We start from the raw sequence: 16763 nt of genomic DNA on the forward strand, positions 1-16763 counted from the left end.
ACCGCGACCTCCGGATTGAAAGACGTACGCTCTTACCGCTAGGCCACCAGACTACAGGGTACACACAGAATACAGGGGGCCGATTTTTGAATTTCGACCACACGATTTCGTATTTCGTTAAATAATATCTCCATTACTAGGCATTTGAATTCTACTAATAGAATTGAAATTGAGTGGTCAATAGCACGAGATTCCAAATTTCAATAGCTCGTATTTCAAAAATTAGCTTTTCGCCGTTTTCCACCGATTTTCGAGTGACGAAATCGAGCGATCGAAATTCAAAAATCCGCCCCCAGGTTGTAACAAAAATAGTGGGGATCCGTTAACCTTTTGAACGCCAAACGGCGCATCCATTTGCCGTGCCACTGACGCCACGGGGGTAAAATATAGTTTTGTGAATAAATAATGCCAACCTAAAAGTGGGGTGTTTTCCAGTAGATTATCATCAAAAAACGATCGACGTCAAATGCCGTCTTTGTCGTCGTTGTCAATTGCCGTCTGTGGCGTTCAGAAGGTTAAGGAGCTATTTGAGGGTAGATTTTATTTGATTGATTTTAAAGATACAGTTATAGGAGAATAAGAAATAAAAGTCATATGTATACAATTACCTATAATTCATTAAATAACTTTACAACTGATTTTTGCCGGATGGAGTGGCTACGAATGTGTGGGCCTTAACTCTAGTTTACTTCTTGTTAACCATCTCTTCCAGCGCCTTGATTTCGGCTGAAACAAAAAAAGAATACAATAAAAAAAGTTAGTAAACATTTCATTTTGCATTGTATATCTATCTAATACAGTGGTGGGCAAAGTGCGGCCCGCGGGCTAGCACCGGCCCGCCGCCGGTCCTATGAAATAATTAGTATATGGCATTGGCCTACGATTATCACAAGTCAAAATAAATTTTGGCTACAATTCTGGCCCTTCACTTAAATTTCCTAAACTCTCTGACCCCCATGAAGAAAGTTTGCCCACCACTGATCTAATATCTATTTGTAAGAAAGGGTTAAAACATAATTAGTTCGTTTTTTTTTAGCATTAGAAAGAACTTCAAAGAAGGTAAGCGATCTTGGCATATCTTTTAATTGAAAAACGCTTTTTAAAAATCAATAACTATTACTTATGAAAGCAGAAGAATATAAATGATCGTATTAGATTCGTAATTGTTACATATTTGCCGTAACTTATTTTTAAAATGTGTTTTTCAATTAAAAGACACATCAAGATTTTATACCTAATTTCTAATGCTAAAAAAAAACGAAGTATAAATCAGGCCCTTAAAGTTTTATGAATGAGCGGGTTACTGTATAAATGAGATATATTCGTATTCGGCCGTGTTTTAATTTATCGCCACTCGTTTCGAATTTCCTCTTTTCCGCACTTGTATCGTAAATAACTGTTATAGTCACGTGCGGATAGGTAATTCGCACGTGTATGGTACAACGTTTTACAGTACATATGGCCCTTTAAACTTTTGACATACGCACAAATAGTGCTATTTTACGCACTAGTGCGGGAAAATAGGACAATAATGTACTGTAAATAACTATCTAAAGCATCCGCTAGGTGGCGCGGGTGCATTTCGCGGTCAGGCATGAGACGGTTCCGTTTCTTTTCATAAACATTCACGGCCTTCCAGAGGGATAAGGTCAAAATCAAAAACACGTGCGGAGTGCAGTTCGCGGATCTGTAATGAACTTGTTTTCAGCGTTTTAGGCAGTTTTAGCCTAACCGAATATTCGGTTCGGTATGATCTGAACCGAATATTCGTATTCGTCAAAGTTAATATTCGGCCCATCTTTAGTATAAAGTTACTGTATTATTAAATTACTAGGTTTTGCACGCGACTTCGTCTGCGTGGAAATAGTAACCACTGTAACCAGCAGCTAGAGTAAGTATAGCGCCTGGATAAAATCTAATAGCAATTCGAGCATAATATGCTTAATTATGCTGCCGAATCCGACACAAGAGCAGCCGATGCAACGTAGCCATGCCGTTTTGTCGACTAAATAGTGTTTAGTTTTAAGTTTGTTAAAACGTATGTTAAAAAGTACGTTAGTCTGTAAGGTATTGTAATATGGGCCTTGTTGCCAATTAACAGGCACTTCATTAATTTTCTCATTTCCACCCCCCTTTTCACCCTCTTTAGGGATGACTTCTGACATAAAAACTATCCCATGTCCTTCCCCGGGACTTAAACTATCTGTATGCCAAATTTAAACTAAATCCGTTCAGCGGTTTAAGTGTGAAGAGGTAACAGACAGCCTTTCGCATTTGGGTCATTCCATAAGAAACGCTACCAAAGGGTTGAAAAATGAAAACTGGTTTAAGAAGTCAAAACTAACCTATTTCCATAGAAAACATACCGAACCTTCATGTCACAAAAAAAAACCGAAAAAAAATGTTTTTTTATGGTAGCTCCTGTACAAAAAAAATATTTTTAATTTTTTTTTGCATTTAATCCTGTGATGTGGGGTGTCATTGGATAGATCTTTCAAAATGAATAGGTGTCACCATCAACAAGTTTTTGATTAAGTGAATATTTTCGGAAATATTCGCATCGAAAGAAAAATAATTATGATATCTTCGAAAAACAGTTTTTATTGTTAAGATAATGTATTTTAAAATAATTCACCATTTATTACTTATATTTTTAATCGAATTTATTAAAAAGACAATAATTTCAATAAAATGAGCCATAATTTCGTATAAATCTGTCTTAATTTCGTACTCGTAACACCCGAAACGAACCATGAGTAACACCCGAAACAGGTAATTTATTTTATTAAAATTAAATAAGAAGTGATACTAAGTGTTACTTCAGTGTTTCAGTAGACTATACTAACTATTATTACTTGACATAAATAAAACTGGAGCTTACTTGATAAAATTCGCTTAATTATGCATTTTGGTACTGATGGTCAGAAGGTATAGGCCAATTTGCGTAACGCCCGAAACAGCTACTTTTTAGTGATTCTCTCGTTATTTCTCTTATACTTTAATAATGTGCGTACAGGAAAGGAAAATATTATCAAAGTAGTAGATGAATCAATAGTTATAACCTCCTAGTTACTGTTACAATATCGAATAAAACCTTATTTTATGAGTTCAAGTGTAACACCCGAAACGGTGGAATGACCCATTTATAATATTAGTATGGATTACGAGGTTATAAAGAGACTATGTAAAGTAGGACCTACCCGCAGCCGCTAGGGCCTTCTCTGCCGCGATCTTGGCGTCTCTGATGGGCTTCTCCTTGGCCTCGATCTCCCGGAGCTTGGCCTCTCTCTTCGAGAGCCTGTTCTGGTGGAATGCTCCATAGACAATGCCCACGGTGAGGAATGACCAGCGACCAAACTGGAAACAACAATGTTAATTTAAACTTTTTGACTGTCAAAGACATCCTATCATACAGGGTGTTACTGACCATGGGGCTTTAAATTCAGAGCTCGATTCTACTCGCTAAACTGAGCTACTTTTACTATGGCACCAACCCCGAAAGCCCGAATTTTTTTTTTACTTTTTCATACATTTTGGCTGATCAGATGTCGACATTTTCTATGGAAAAGCTAAAATTTTTCCCCGATTTTAGGGTTGGTCCCATAGTAAAAGTAACTCAGTTTAGCGAGTTTAGCGAGTAAAATCAAGCCCTGGAATTAAAGCCCCATGGTCAGACACATACTGTATCGGCCAGAGGTCGGAAACTCGTATTTGCTCCATACAAAATTTTTATTTTATTTACATACACCCAAGTCTTAAATCATCAATATTATCACACTTATCTAAAATTACATAAATTAATACCGACTACTAATGATTTCAACAGTACCTACAGTAACAAATGAGTAAAGAAAGACACAATTCCAATGACTGGATAGGAAGAGGTTAGAATTTAATGGAACTATATTTACTTGCGTATGTTACTGGCTGCAATACATTAAAAACAAAGATAAAATACCAGCCATTAAATATGGAACGAAATTTAAAAGGATATGTTATTTCGAAATTAGAATCCTCGTTCAAAAACATTGTTACATAATGATGGAGGTTGTATATTTAAATTAAAAAGTATAAATACCCTGATCAGAGGAGATACTCGCACGGGAGGTCCGTAGGGAAGGGCAGACATTGTGTTATTTATTATTATCGGGAATTTATTACGAATCCAAATAGGATTTTCGTGGAAATCCCAGGACGATTCCCTTCTCTTCTGATAGATCTCAAATAGTTCTCTTCTCTGCAAAGTCGTGATTATGATGCCACAGCAAAAAAAAAAATTATGAAGCAAAAATCATGAAGAATTTAAAAAAAGGGAAAATAATATATAAATCACTTTTGTATGCCGTCAATAAAGAAATGATTTTTTAAGGTAAAATGCAAAAAAAGGAATATTCGGATAATTGGAGGTTTAAAATTGTTATTTCCGAACGTAAAGTACTTGTCAAATCCTGCTCAAGTATCCGCTCTTTCCGTTAATATTAATCAAAATATTAAAACATTTTCTTTCAAAGCTCAATTTCTTATTTAATATGAATAAGGTTGATATCAAAATAAATATTTTTAAAATATTTTATGAAATTAGCGTAATCAACTGTCGTATACAGATAACTTTTGACAGCCAGCGGTGCTATGAATGACGTAGAAATTTAGTCAATCAGTCGTCAAAATGGCGTTAATGATGTCGTTTGTGTCGGTCGCCGTGTCTATACTTTACACGCCGTTCCTTCTTCTCATTCTGTGCATAATATTCCTGGCTTCTATCGGCAAATCCTTGGGCGTGCGTCGGCTATATGTGAACATACTACTCAAACTTTTCGAGGTGAGTGCCTGTGCCATGTTTCGAAAAAGGAAAATGTACGGTGCGTTTTTAATATTTTTCGAGGACGCTGGAATTAACGTCCGGTTAAATAGACTATTGCGTGTTTTTATTTTTGAATCGATGCGTATGACGTAGTTAATGAGATTTTCTTACATTCTGATTGCCTAAAATGGCATCAGATGTTACAAAAGGTTAGGTCGTAGTCGTCCCGTACTGGCCCCTCTGACTCATTAGAAACCCTATGTTTAAATTAGCGTGCTTGGCATTGTGATTGTAGATTAAAAATTCCTTTGCCATGTTTATCTTGCCTGATTTATGATGGGTTTAAAAAAAAGATAATAGTTTTTTTTTATTATCCATATCCATTCATTTTATTGTTTTCTAGCAATTTTTAGACAAGGGAGAGCTGTAAAACACCTGAATTAATAATCATACACGGTTTTATGACAATATTTATGTAGGTAACTTAATTTCTGTTGGAATAAACAGATTACTAAGATCAGCTATCTATCTAACTTATGAATAACACATGAATGTCATCTCATATGATTGAATTCTGTTTATCCTTATCCTATGTGTCAAGTATGACAGAAGCTCACTTTGAGACCACTCTCAAGTGGAAATAAAGCCTTAGCCTATCTTTCTAGTCCCAGTTTCTCCTCTGGAGGCTCAGTTTCTACTCTGGAGGCCCAGTTTACCCTCTGGAGGCCTAGTTTCCTCTCTTGGAAGGTCAGATAACAGTCGCTTACGTAAAAACTAGAGCCTACGTCAAATTATGGGAGCATGAGCCATGGCAAAATGCCGGGATAACACAAAGAAAAAGAGAGAGCCTATTCCATCAAAAAAAGTTATTTCTATTATCTTAACTTAAGAATTTACTTGAAAAATGTTGTTTACTATGAGGAATGTATAAAGCAGACGAGCAGTATGCAATGATTGTGTTTATAATGAATACTCGGTATTTCTCTTTATACACACATATTTTAATTAGTAGCCATTTTACTTAAACAGAATTGTTAATCAGTTAAGATCCCATTATTATAGTGTATTTAAAATAAATTATTTTACACCATGCATGAAATAAAGCACCAGATAATTATTAGAAAAGCACTGATAGGAGTTATTTTTAAACACAAGTTCAATTTAATAAATTGGATAGAAATATAAAAAGTAGGTGAGTTGACCGTGACTTCACGATGTAATGTTACATATTGATGTATTATAACGACATGTAAGATGGAAGTCTATTTTGTATTAACTCTCTTCCTGTTTCATTATTTTTTTTTTACTATATAACATTATGCCTAATTATTTTTATTACTTATTTAAATCAGTAATAATATGCATGCACTAGATTAAGTAGTTAACTAGGTTAAACATACTTTAATTTTCACATGCCTAACGGCCGAATGTATTAAGGTTCAATATCATTATTGTAACATCTCATGTACCATATGTTCTTGTGAATAAATGACAATACAATACAATACAATACAATATAAATTCCATATTAGCAAATAATTTTGACAGTTCTAAAAAAGTAACTGATTTGACTAGTAGGAAAATACCCTATTGACATTTAAGCATTGTTAAATTTAAATAAATAAACATAAATATGCAACAGAGTTATAACAAAGTAATGAAATATCCATGCATATTTAAGTTTCATTTGTACTGCATTATGTAAATTATGTGAATATTTGATTGCAATGATGAGTTGATGACTGATTATGTGCAAAGTGTTGACAGATGTTATGTGAGTCATGCTTCTTTATATTTTACTTTATTTTTGTTAATTTCTATGAGTATATATGATAATTTTTAATAATATACAGCAAGGAAATAAGGCCAGCCTTTGCGATCTTGGCCAAATTCTTTAACTGGGTTTTTTTTTACAGAATACAGATCTTTATTGGTAAAAGCAAATTTTACAGGTCACATTTTATACATATTTACAAAAAATATATGCTAGTAGGTACATACATATTTTCTTTAATTAAATTAATTATTTCATAACATTTTTTGAACAAAAACATTCTTCTTATTGTTAACATTATTAGTTAGTTGTATCTCCTTGGATATCACGGGCCTATAATCCCGGTTTTTTGATAGGCTTGCGTGGGGACACAGATCCAACACATTAGTTAGTTATTATTATTAACATTAATACAATTAATTAATAATTATGGTGTAGTAGTCAATGGCCTCATCGAACATTTATAAATTCGTCAATGCTGTAGAATGCTTTTTCTATAAATAAATAATAAATAAATAAATATTGGGGACATCTTACACAGATCAACCTAGCCCCAAACTAAGCTTGTACTATGGGTGCTAGGCAACGATATATATACTTATATAGATAAATACATACTTATATACATAGAAAACACCCATGACTCAGGAACAAATATTAGTGTTCATCACACAAATAAATGCCCTTACTGGGATTCGAACCCAGGACCATCGGCTTAGCAGGCAGGGTCACTACCCACTAGGCCAAACCGGTCGTCAAAGTAAAGTATAAGCAGCAGTTTTACTTAAATACATAGTAAGTCAGTGCGTTTTTTGAACAACTAGCCATATTGTGGTAGGTGATTAGGTAGGTAGTAATATGGGTGTAGTGTAGGTAGGTAAAAATATGGGTGTAGCCAAAAATATGTCCCATAGTTCTTAATTCACTGACATAAGAGATATGGGAGATATTTTTGAGATGATTTGTGCACCCATATTTTTAGGGTTCCGTACCCAAAGGGTAAAACGGGACCTTATTACTAAGACTTCGCTGTCCGTCCGTCCGTCCGTCCGTCTGTCACCAGGCTGTATCTCACGAACCGTGATAGTCGGACTAAAATAAAGATTTAAATGGGGCTCCCATACAACAAACGTGATTTTTGACCAAAGTTAAGCAACGTCGGGAGTGGTCAGTACTTGGATGGGTGACCGTTTTTTTTTTTTGCTTTTTTTTGTTTTTTTTTTGCATTATGGTAGGTACGGAAACCTTCGTGCGCGAGTCCGACTCGCACTTGCCCGGTTTTTTTAAATTTAAATAATCACGATTATTTAGCAGCGGCGCTAGTGTGCACGTTTATGGGCTCTTAAGTATAAATCTTGCAGATTAGAATTCATACTCTGGCACAGCCACTTTGTTAGCAGAAAAAGGCGGCAAATTTAATAAAAATAGCTGCGTAGGGTTGATTTCCGCAGAAAATATGAATATATCGCCTTTTTCAACTGACTTCAAAAAAGGGGGGGGGGGGGCTCTTCAAAAAAGGAGGAAAGGTGAATATCTATTGACAAGTTGGGTGTGTTTCCGTATATTAATGGTGGAGAGGTGTGAAGACTAAGAAAAAAATGTGAATCAAATTTGACACTTGATGTTGATTAGATGCTAGATGGCGCTTATATGTCTTAAAGTAAATAAAATAAGAAGTAGGAATTATAATATTAAAAAATTACCAATTTCTTGTTAATAGAGTTAACTTTAGGCTGAGACTTAAAAATTCTTCATATTTTGCGAGCTTTCCTAATAATAATATTTCAGTAACGAAGATTTAGAATGAATTAGATAAAGGAATAATAAAAAAAGCGGCACAGGTCATAGCCATAGACTAACTTATGTTTGGTTCCAAAACAAACAAAGAAAAAAAAACAGTTGGAACCAGTATAGCCAATCTGTGGGTTTTAACCTTTTGACCTCAATCGTTTTGACCTTTAATAAAGAGTTTCTGATATAACTGGTTAAAAACAACAACATTGTAATTTGTTTATAAAAGGCCTGTGATTAATTCTCACTCGTTTTAATCGAATTATTATAGGCATTTCACACAAAAATCACGAGGTTAACATTATGACTACTTAGGGCTTATGCACAAATCACGCGAGGTTCGATAGGGGGTGGGGGGGGGGGGGTCACGAAAAAATCACGATAGATCACGTTGGGGGAGGCGGGGTTTAACCCTTAATTTGGCAGAAAATAAAAAACTTGATTTTAACTTTAATATGCACATTTATTTATTATTATGCCTTTAAATATGTCCTAAAAAATGTTTAAAAATTATTTCACTGTAAGATTTCCTGAAAATCGAATGTACAGTATTTTTAACAAAAACGTACGTTCGTCAAACTTAGTGTGTTAAACATACTTAACAAATTTCAAAAAAGGGTATCGAATCAAAGACAATAAAAACATTTTTTTGGCATTTAATCGAAGCAAAATACCAATGTTTAGTATGAGTTCATATATTTGCTACGAAATGCAAGTACAGTAATATAGGGTTAACGATTTTCGAAATGACATTGATTGAGTTTAATATAATGCCAGTGTTACAACAACGCTACTTATATAGGTACTTGCAGCATTTAAATATTTTGAATGAAAAAAAAATACACAATACCACCTACATGAAGTATATTTGATATGAATTGAATAAAAAAAAAAAAATTAACCATTTCATTTAGTTTCCTTGAATGTAATAGCCATAGGCCAAATTGAACGGAGTTTTATAAAAAAACGTGTATTGATATTAAGTAGCGTTCGCTTTGTTGCATACTAAGCTATAAATGTATAACGAATCAAACTATAGCATTCAATCTCTTCTATTATGGCAAAATATAAAGGTAGGCAGTGAAATTTGTCAAATAATTAAAACTGTAACATAACGTTTTGTTAAAAATGCTTAACAGATTGTTTAATTTCTAATACACTGTTTATAATGTTTTGTCAAAAATACTTAACAGTTGTGTATGCTTGCTTATTACACGTAAATAACTTGATTTGACGAATAAGTGTGATATGTAGAGTATACGTAATACTATAATTAAATATAATAATAGTATATGCGGTAAAATTTCGCGTAATAGAATCGAAAAAAATAAACAAATACCTGGATAGAACGCAGTGTCGACTTTCTACTCGCTATGTTGATTCACTACTAACATACAGTGAGTAAATCTAATACGGGCGATAAATTAAATCGGACATAGTATTCATTAGTCTAATCATGAAGTAAAAGGTTTTTTTGAGTTGCAGTTCATTACGACCCCATAATTAATTTTTTTAAAATTTCTCAGCAGCAATGTACTGTAAACATGGTTGCGGTACCGAAATGTCAAATGTTCATTAGCAGTACAACAATAGCATTTACGAACTTACCTATCTGGAGGAACATTCACAATACATGTTAGCATTACACTGCGTTTAATGTTTTGTAGTTATTTTGGTAGATAAAAGTACTACTAGGCGTGTTAAAAGATATTAAATCTTATTTATTTATCATGTTTATCAACAAGAAACTGACTTCATTTTAATCAGTCACGATGACAGCACTTGACGTGATTATTTCTAATCTGAGCAATAGACAAGCACCTTTGATAGCACATCCTTTTTGAAAATTCATCTAATATCAGTATTTCATAAGTGATTATTGTGTATTCATTTCGTATTTAATTTGCCTGATTTTTTATACCAGGATGGCGGAAAATAAGCATACGGCCCGCCTAATAGTAGTTGTACAGTTATTACCAAAATTATTTCGAGCATTAACTAAACCGTCTAAACACCACAAAACTTGGTTGGTACACTGTGTGAAAACGTGGCAAACTCTTTGGTGGAATTGCAAGTTTCTTATTTTATTTCAACTCTGATTTGACAATGTCAGTCGTTCGATTCAATAGTAATCGTATGTTATAAAAATGCCTCTTTTAACAACTTTTACTGCTCCTGAATTTATGGACATGATTTTAATTTACGGTGAAACACTACAAAGCTCGCGAAGGATTGCCCGTAACTGGAAGGGTGGAGGGGGCAAAACTAAATTCAGGTTTCTCAGAATTTGTATCGTTGTAAATTGTGTTTTTGAGTTTTCTTTTTTAGTTGGTTTTCTTTGGTAAGTATTTCAGCAACTTCAGTACATTTCAGTTGTAATTTCAATGGGTCGTTATTAAAATAAATGATTGCTTTAATAAGATTTTTTGATGTAATTTGATTTTAAACTAGGTAATAATTTCGTCCGATAAAAAACATCATACTTATTTATTATTTACCCACTCATGACAGTTAATGACATTACATACGCAATAGGAGTTTTTGAAAGTAACTGTCGACGAGCTTTTAACGTGAGTGTGTTTGCATTACATTGCGGGCTGAATTATTTTGTATGGACAAAATTATTGTTGCAACTTTAAGTAAATGTTATCTAATTACCTTTACTTTGTCCTATACTAACCACCGTTAAGAGATTCGCCCGTATTAGATTTACTCACTGTATAACATTGTTGCCAGTAAGATTTAATTTTTTTCTTTATTCTTTATAATATAAATGATACATAGAAATTAATGAATTCGAATTTACGTAAAAAATAACATGCCTACATTTTTTCAAAGTAAGTGTTAAGTATACTTGACTGTGTCAAATTAAGGGATAAGGAAACCTCACGTGTATTTTTCTACAGTGAACGGAAATATGAAAAATATATACACCTACCACATGAGTAGATACTTTTTCTCGGTTTCGTTAAACATACATTTTCACTCTGCACTTTAAAATAGCGAGTATATTTAACGAAAATAGAAAAATTAACAATGTACAATACAATTATTCTTAAAATTAGGTCGAATGAAAAAAATTCAAAAAAATACACCTCACGGTTGTGTGGGGGGAGGGGGGGTAGCGAAAAACCTCACCGAATATCACCAGGGGGGAGGGGGGATCAAAAAGTAGCCTTAAACACCTCGCGTGATTTGTGCACAACCCCTTACTATAGTAGAAAGTAAAAACTCCTGACTTCGGCCAAACTCTGCTCAGCATTGCTCCGAGCAATTATTAGGGTTGAGACAACTTGACGTCCCTTTGCGTGCACGACCTCATAAGATAATGGCTTAAATTTTGACAGCCCTAAATAGCCGAAAGGGATAGTGCCATATATTAGAAAGGGACAGCATGATTCGACCCTGAACCGCTGTCAAACTTCGGTTTTGTAGGAAGTTTCCTTTCTGTAGGGCAGTGCTATTATTTATTCTGTGATAGTAGTTCAAAGTTTATAAGCGATAACATGAATGTGCGCGTAACAGGAAATCGCACCGTGTTACATAGGGTTAAAGTTCAATTTCCAATGTAAATAATTGACTTTGACACGCATAGGTATATTGAGCCTCGTTTCGCGTTTATGTATAACGATTTAAGCCATTACACACGCAATTTAAAAGGCCAGTCCAGACGGGATGATCAAATCGATTGATATGATCAGAAAATAAATTTGCGTCAATCTCCAATTACTCACCAATTTTAGATTTATGGTGATATTTGAGCACTCTAAATTAAAAAAAAACCCGCATAGTGCGAGTCGGACGGGCGCTAAGGGTTCCGTACCATTACGCAAAGAACGGCAAAAAAAATCATGTTTGTTGTATGGGAACCCCACTTAAATATTTATTTTATGTATTCTGTTTCTAGTATTTTTGTTATAGCGGCAATAGAAATACATCATCTGTGAATAATTCAACTGGCTGCCTAGCTGGCTTCATGAGATACAGCCTGGTGACAGACAGCCAGACAACGGAGTCTTAGTAATAGGGTCCCGTTTTTACCCTTTGGGTACGGAACCCTAACAATGCCTCCAAACGCAAATATCGGTAATTTTACCGGTAATATCGGTCATAATCGGCGAGCCGAATTTGACAGGGCAATTTAATTACCCTTTACGCAAACGCAAATATCGGTCATTTTACCGGTAATATCGGTCATAATCGGCGAGCCGAATTTGACAGAACAATTTAATCAGATTGGCGAAACATTGTTCCCGTGTGGACTGGCCTTAAGAGTCTTAAGACTACTTGTTTACATTCAACCTTTGACTTATATATCTCTGATCAACACGTGGTTGCCTCGGCCGCCTATTGACTTGTGACCTTAAGCCCCCTCCAGACTATGCGCGTGAATCGCGGGCGAAGCCGCGAACGCGAGTGTGGAGTCGATTTCGCTGTCTGCGAAAATCGACGCCACACCCGCGTTCGCGGCTTCGCGCCGCGATTCGCGCACGAGTGTGGAGGAGGCTTTAGAGCATTTAGTACTTAACTGGAGACGTCATGGCTGTACGAAACAGTCTGCCGATTTTTGCGGGGGAGGGGACGTCAAATGTATTGCTATTTCTACATGATTTATACGTAACGTACAAATAGCCATGGATGTCAGTCTATACAGAAGTCTGTACAATAGGGAATAGTAGGCAAAGCTCTGTGTAGGTGGCACCACTAGCACATACAGTAAACAAACCTCATTGACATCGTCAATGACACATCATGCGTCACTAGCTCAATCACATGGCCTACCGTGAAACACGACAATCGAAAGTTCGGTTTCTGCCTCTCTATCACTTGCTAATATTCGATCGATAGAGAGGCAGATAAAGAAATATCGCGTGTCGCGGTAGGCCACCTGTAAACAAAGCACCTTGATGCATCAATGTCATAGTGAAAACTTGTCAAAAAACTATTTAAGGCCTAGGTATACGTTACTCTATGGTTTGCTAAACAAATTAGTGCTGCACTCTGGCGGCATAACATTGCAGTAATACTCCCTATTGTGCAAGTTTTTTTGACAGAGGGGTAAGCTCTTAAAGGCGACTCCAGTTATTAAATGCTCTAAGCTTGTGAGTCACAAGTTGTGAGTGTTGTGACCCACACATGATTGCCTACACCTGGTCACACGGCCGACACGCTTTTTTTTACACAAAACCTTATCAAATTGTATACCTAAACATTCCTCAAAAATCACTCTATTGATAGGTGAAAACCCCAATCCGTTCAGTAGTTTTTGAGTTTATCGCGAACATACATACCTACACACAAACGTCAGACAGACGTGATTTTGTCCTCACAGTAAATTTACTGCCATCTATCGACACACGATTAAAAAGCATAGGCCAAAGGTGTGGCGCCATCTATCCGAGAATGACCTTTTCTTGATTTCCGAGGCACCTTTTTTTTCTTAGACTTTATTCACCTTTATTCTATCACTTATTGTGTCATAGCCAATGTGACGAGCACGTGTGTACGGTGTGTACGATATGGGCAAGCCAAAGGTTGTGGTGTGTGAACAACAACGCTTTATTTAATAGCTTTGAAGTGATTCACTGAATGTCTTTGAATTACCTACAAGTTCACAATGGAGGATTTTATCTTGTTTTTAGGGTTCCGTACCCAAAGGGTAAATACGGGACCCCATTACTAAGATTCATCTGTCCGTCCGTCTGCCTTGACTGCGCCTGACTGACCAGTATGAGGAGTACAGCCTACAGTTTAATTTTTTGCTCGTATTACAGGCCACAACCGGTATAGTGGAGAACATTCTGCCATACGAAATAGTTATTTGTTTCATTCGGGGGCAAAGTTGTTGTTTAACCGCTCGTGCTAATATTGATACCCGAGCAAGCGAAAGATTCCAAAATTGAACCACGAGCGTAGCGAGTGGTTCGAAAAATGGAATCTTGAGCGTTGCGAGGGTTTCAAAGCTCGAGGGTTAAACAAAATTTGCCCCCGAGTGAAACACAAAATTTTATACCACACCAACCCGAAGCAAATATTAAATATAAAATATCAAACAAAATCAAACCAAATCAAATCCAAATTAATGTTACTAAATATTTATCATCCAAAATCATCATTTAAATGTCAATTCTACCAGCAAACATAAGAAAACAACTCAAAATTTGCATTTGATTACTTTGCCTCACATGTGGATAAAATCCAACTTTGCTATTCGTTTTTGAAGTGCAAAGTAATTCTTTCCGAGGTGGTGTGGTGAAAACATTTTTGCCAAACCTGGTAACAAATAGCTAATTTGTTTTTGAAGATTACAAAGTGCTTAAATACTTAATGTACTTATCAGTTGATTGTTATAATAATTATCTTATCTAATTCCGGTACAAAGGTGTCAGCAGGAGAGTTGAGGGGAGGTTTATTTATAGCTATAAAATTAAACTCAGCTTAAGTGGGCCACTCACACACCTGCCGCAGGGGCAATATTGGAATTGGACCCTTAATTGCCTCCTTAATTGTGATGTGTGTAGAGAAGCAGGGGCAATTTTTAGATTGGGCCTGCAGCAGCCCTGCTGCAGGCCCAATCTAGGCAGGGGCGCAAGACCTTCCTAGCTCCCTAGATTGAATCTACCGCCCTGCTAGATTTTTACATGTGTAGTACGATTGGGGCAATTCCAGTCAGTTCATTGGCGACTACCGAACCAAACGGAGGTCACTTGTCACAATGAATAAAGAACGTGAAATTTGGACACGGATAATAGATGTATATAAAGGCCGGCCCCACATGTGGGATAAAGAGGAGCCATTCTCGTCGACGTGCGTTCATCTGGACTATCACTTACACACTGAGTGGCAGGCTAGTGTGTAGAAAACTGCCTAAAATTGCTCTGACCGCCGTGCGACCGGTATTGCCCCTGCGGCAGGTGTGTGAGTGGCCCGCTTTCTAACGTTTCTGAGGTAAGAAGTTAACCCTTTTCCAGGCTTAAGGAGCCCACTGATTAACAGTCCGCCGGACGATATCGGCCTGTCGGTTGTTCGGAACTGTCAAAATTTTGTTTTAACTGACAGGCCGATACCGTCCGGCGGACTGTTAATCAGTGGGCCCGTTTAGGGATATATATTTCCCACATACGGCACTTCAAACATGTGTTCTATTTTCGATGTGTTAAGATGTGTCGAGTGTGTGTACATTTCGATTGTCATTTTTGAAATGTCAGCGTCTAGCGCGACCTTAAGGGTTGTGCACAAATTTTGCATTTTCGTACGTGTATGTATATATCACCGTGATATATATGTCGGCGGCCGAGCGTAATGTTCCTGTGTATATAACGGCAGTGAATGACGCGCAAGTTTCTTTGTAAGCTTGTGTATGACAAAGCGGTTACATTATTACATTAAAATAATATGTGTGTCTAAAAATACACGACCTCAAGCATTCTTTGACAATGTTCACTTCGTATTAGAACGAATAGGGAAAACAAGTTTGCATCCTTATAAAGTAATTTAAAAAAATAATTTAATTAAAAGTAATTTAATTTAAGTAATTACGTCTTGTGAGAATACGTTTGTGCCATACGTAGGGTTACAAGATGACAGGAATTTTCCTGACATGTCAGGAGTTTGGGCCTTTTGTCAGGAATGGGGACGGAAAACGAAATTGTCAGGATTTTTTTTTGAATTGATAAACTTTTTTATAAAGTACCTTTTTATTTACTTCAATTAATCCAAAAACATTGTATAAAAATAATAAACCACTCAAACACACACAAATAACAAATCCACTGAACTTAAAAATATCTTCGTAATTATTAATTAACATATTTTTACTCAAGCATACAGCATACATTAGAAATCGAAATCATGTCTAATATTCGCATTTGCAAAGATTTGTTATCGGGTGGCCATCGCTAACGGTTAGCCCTCCCCCCCCCCCCCCCCGTCGTCGCCGTCAAAATGAATGTGAGGAAAAAAAATTTTGTCAGGAAATTCTAAATTTGTATACGTCTTACATTGGTTTATAGGAGACGAAAAAGAGCAAAAAAACATTTTTTTTTCGAAAAGGTTTCGTTTAGGAAATAATGAACTTATTTATCATTTAGGCACATATGTTTATTATTATAGTACCATACAAATGTTTTGAACATAGTGGTAATCATGAAATGAAAGCATTTTTATTATTGCCATATCCGTTTTTGATGAGCAAATGTTAAACGTACAATGTATGACATGACACAAAAGTGTTGGATATGTCACACTTTTGTGATAATATTCTGTTAACAGAGCATAATTATCGTATAGTAAAATGCGGATATGGCACAACATTTTTGAAAAATAATATTTTTCTAAAGCCGATTAGTGTCAATAGCATATTTTTTGTTATTTTAGGAATCATTAAAAAAACGATTT

The 16763-nt window shown here is 35.7% G+C and overlaps 3 protein-coding genes across 4 annotated transcripts in view; 1 reads left to right on the forward strand and 2 right to left on the reverse strand.

Moving 5' to 3' along the window:
- The window catches only part of LOC134676429 (zinc finger protein 722-like), a 144036-nt gene that overhangs the window by 106517 nt on the left and 20756 nt on the right, over window positions 1–16763 (reverse strand). The window lies entirely within an intron of this gene.
- LOC134676518 (ATP synthase subunit e, mitochondrial) lies at window positions 598–4227 on the reverse strand. The gene is made up of 3 exons (XM_063534903.1): window positions 4079–4227; window positions 3201–3357; window positions 598–726 (listed from the first exon to the last, which is right to left on the reverse strand). The coding sequence occupies exons 1-3, from the start codon at window positions 4127–4129 to the stop codon at window positions 686–688; spliced, it is 249 nt and encodes an 82-aa protein (XP_063390973.1). The 5' UTR covers window positions 4130–4227; the 3' UTR covers window positions 598–685.
- Window positions 4613–16763, forward strand: part of LOC134676390 (glycerol-3-phosphate acyltransferase 4) — a 47017-nt gene continuing 34866 nt past the window's right edge. Inside the window, exon 1 of one of the 2 annotated variants that reach the window (XM_063534773.1) lies at window positions 4613–4819. In XM_063534773.1, coding sequence (XP_063390843.1) covers window positions 4667–4819 — 153 coding nt within the window. In that variant the 5' untranslated portion in view covers window positions 4613–4666. The remainder of the gene's footprint in view (window positions 4820–16763) is intronic. The other variant, XM_063534772.1, reaches the window with a different exon arrangement.

The sequence above is a fragment of the Cydia fagiglandana genome, chromosome 24 (genome assembly GCF_963556715.1).
Source record: "Cydia fagiglandana chromosome 24, ilCydFagi1.1, whole genome shotgun sequence".
NCBI classification, from domain to species: domain Eukaryota; kingdom Metazoa; phylum Arthropoda; class Insecta; order Lepidoptera; family Tortricidae; genus Cydia; species Cydia fagiglandana.

Bases quoted from the DNA above. Each gene is read 5' to 3' on its own strand.
- LOC134676518 (XM_063534903.1), bottom strand. From the start codon at position 4,129: ATGTCTGCCCTTCCCTACGGACCTCCCGTGCGAGTATCTCCTCTGATC. The intron at 3,358-4,078 runs GTATTTATACTT...TGTTGTTTCCAG, and splicing joins GAGTATCTCCTCTGATCAGG to TTTGGTCGCTGGTCATTCCT. The intron at 727-3,200 runs GTAGGTCCTACT...TTTTTGTTTCAG, and splicing joins GAAGGCCCTAGCGGCTGCGG to CCGAAATCAAGGCGCTGGAA.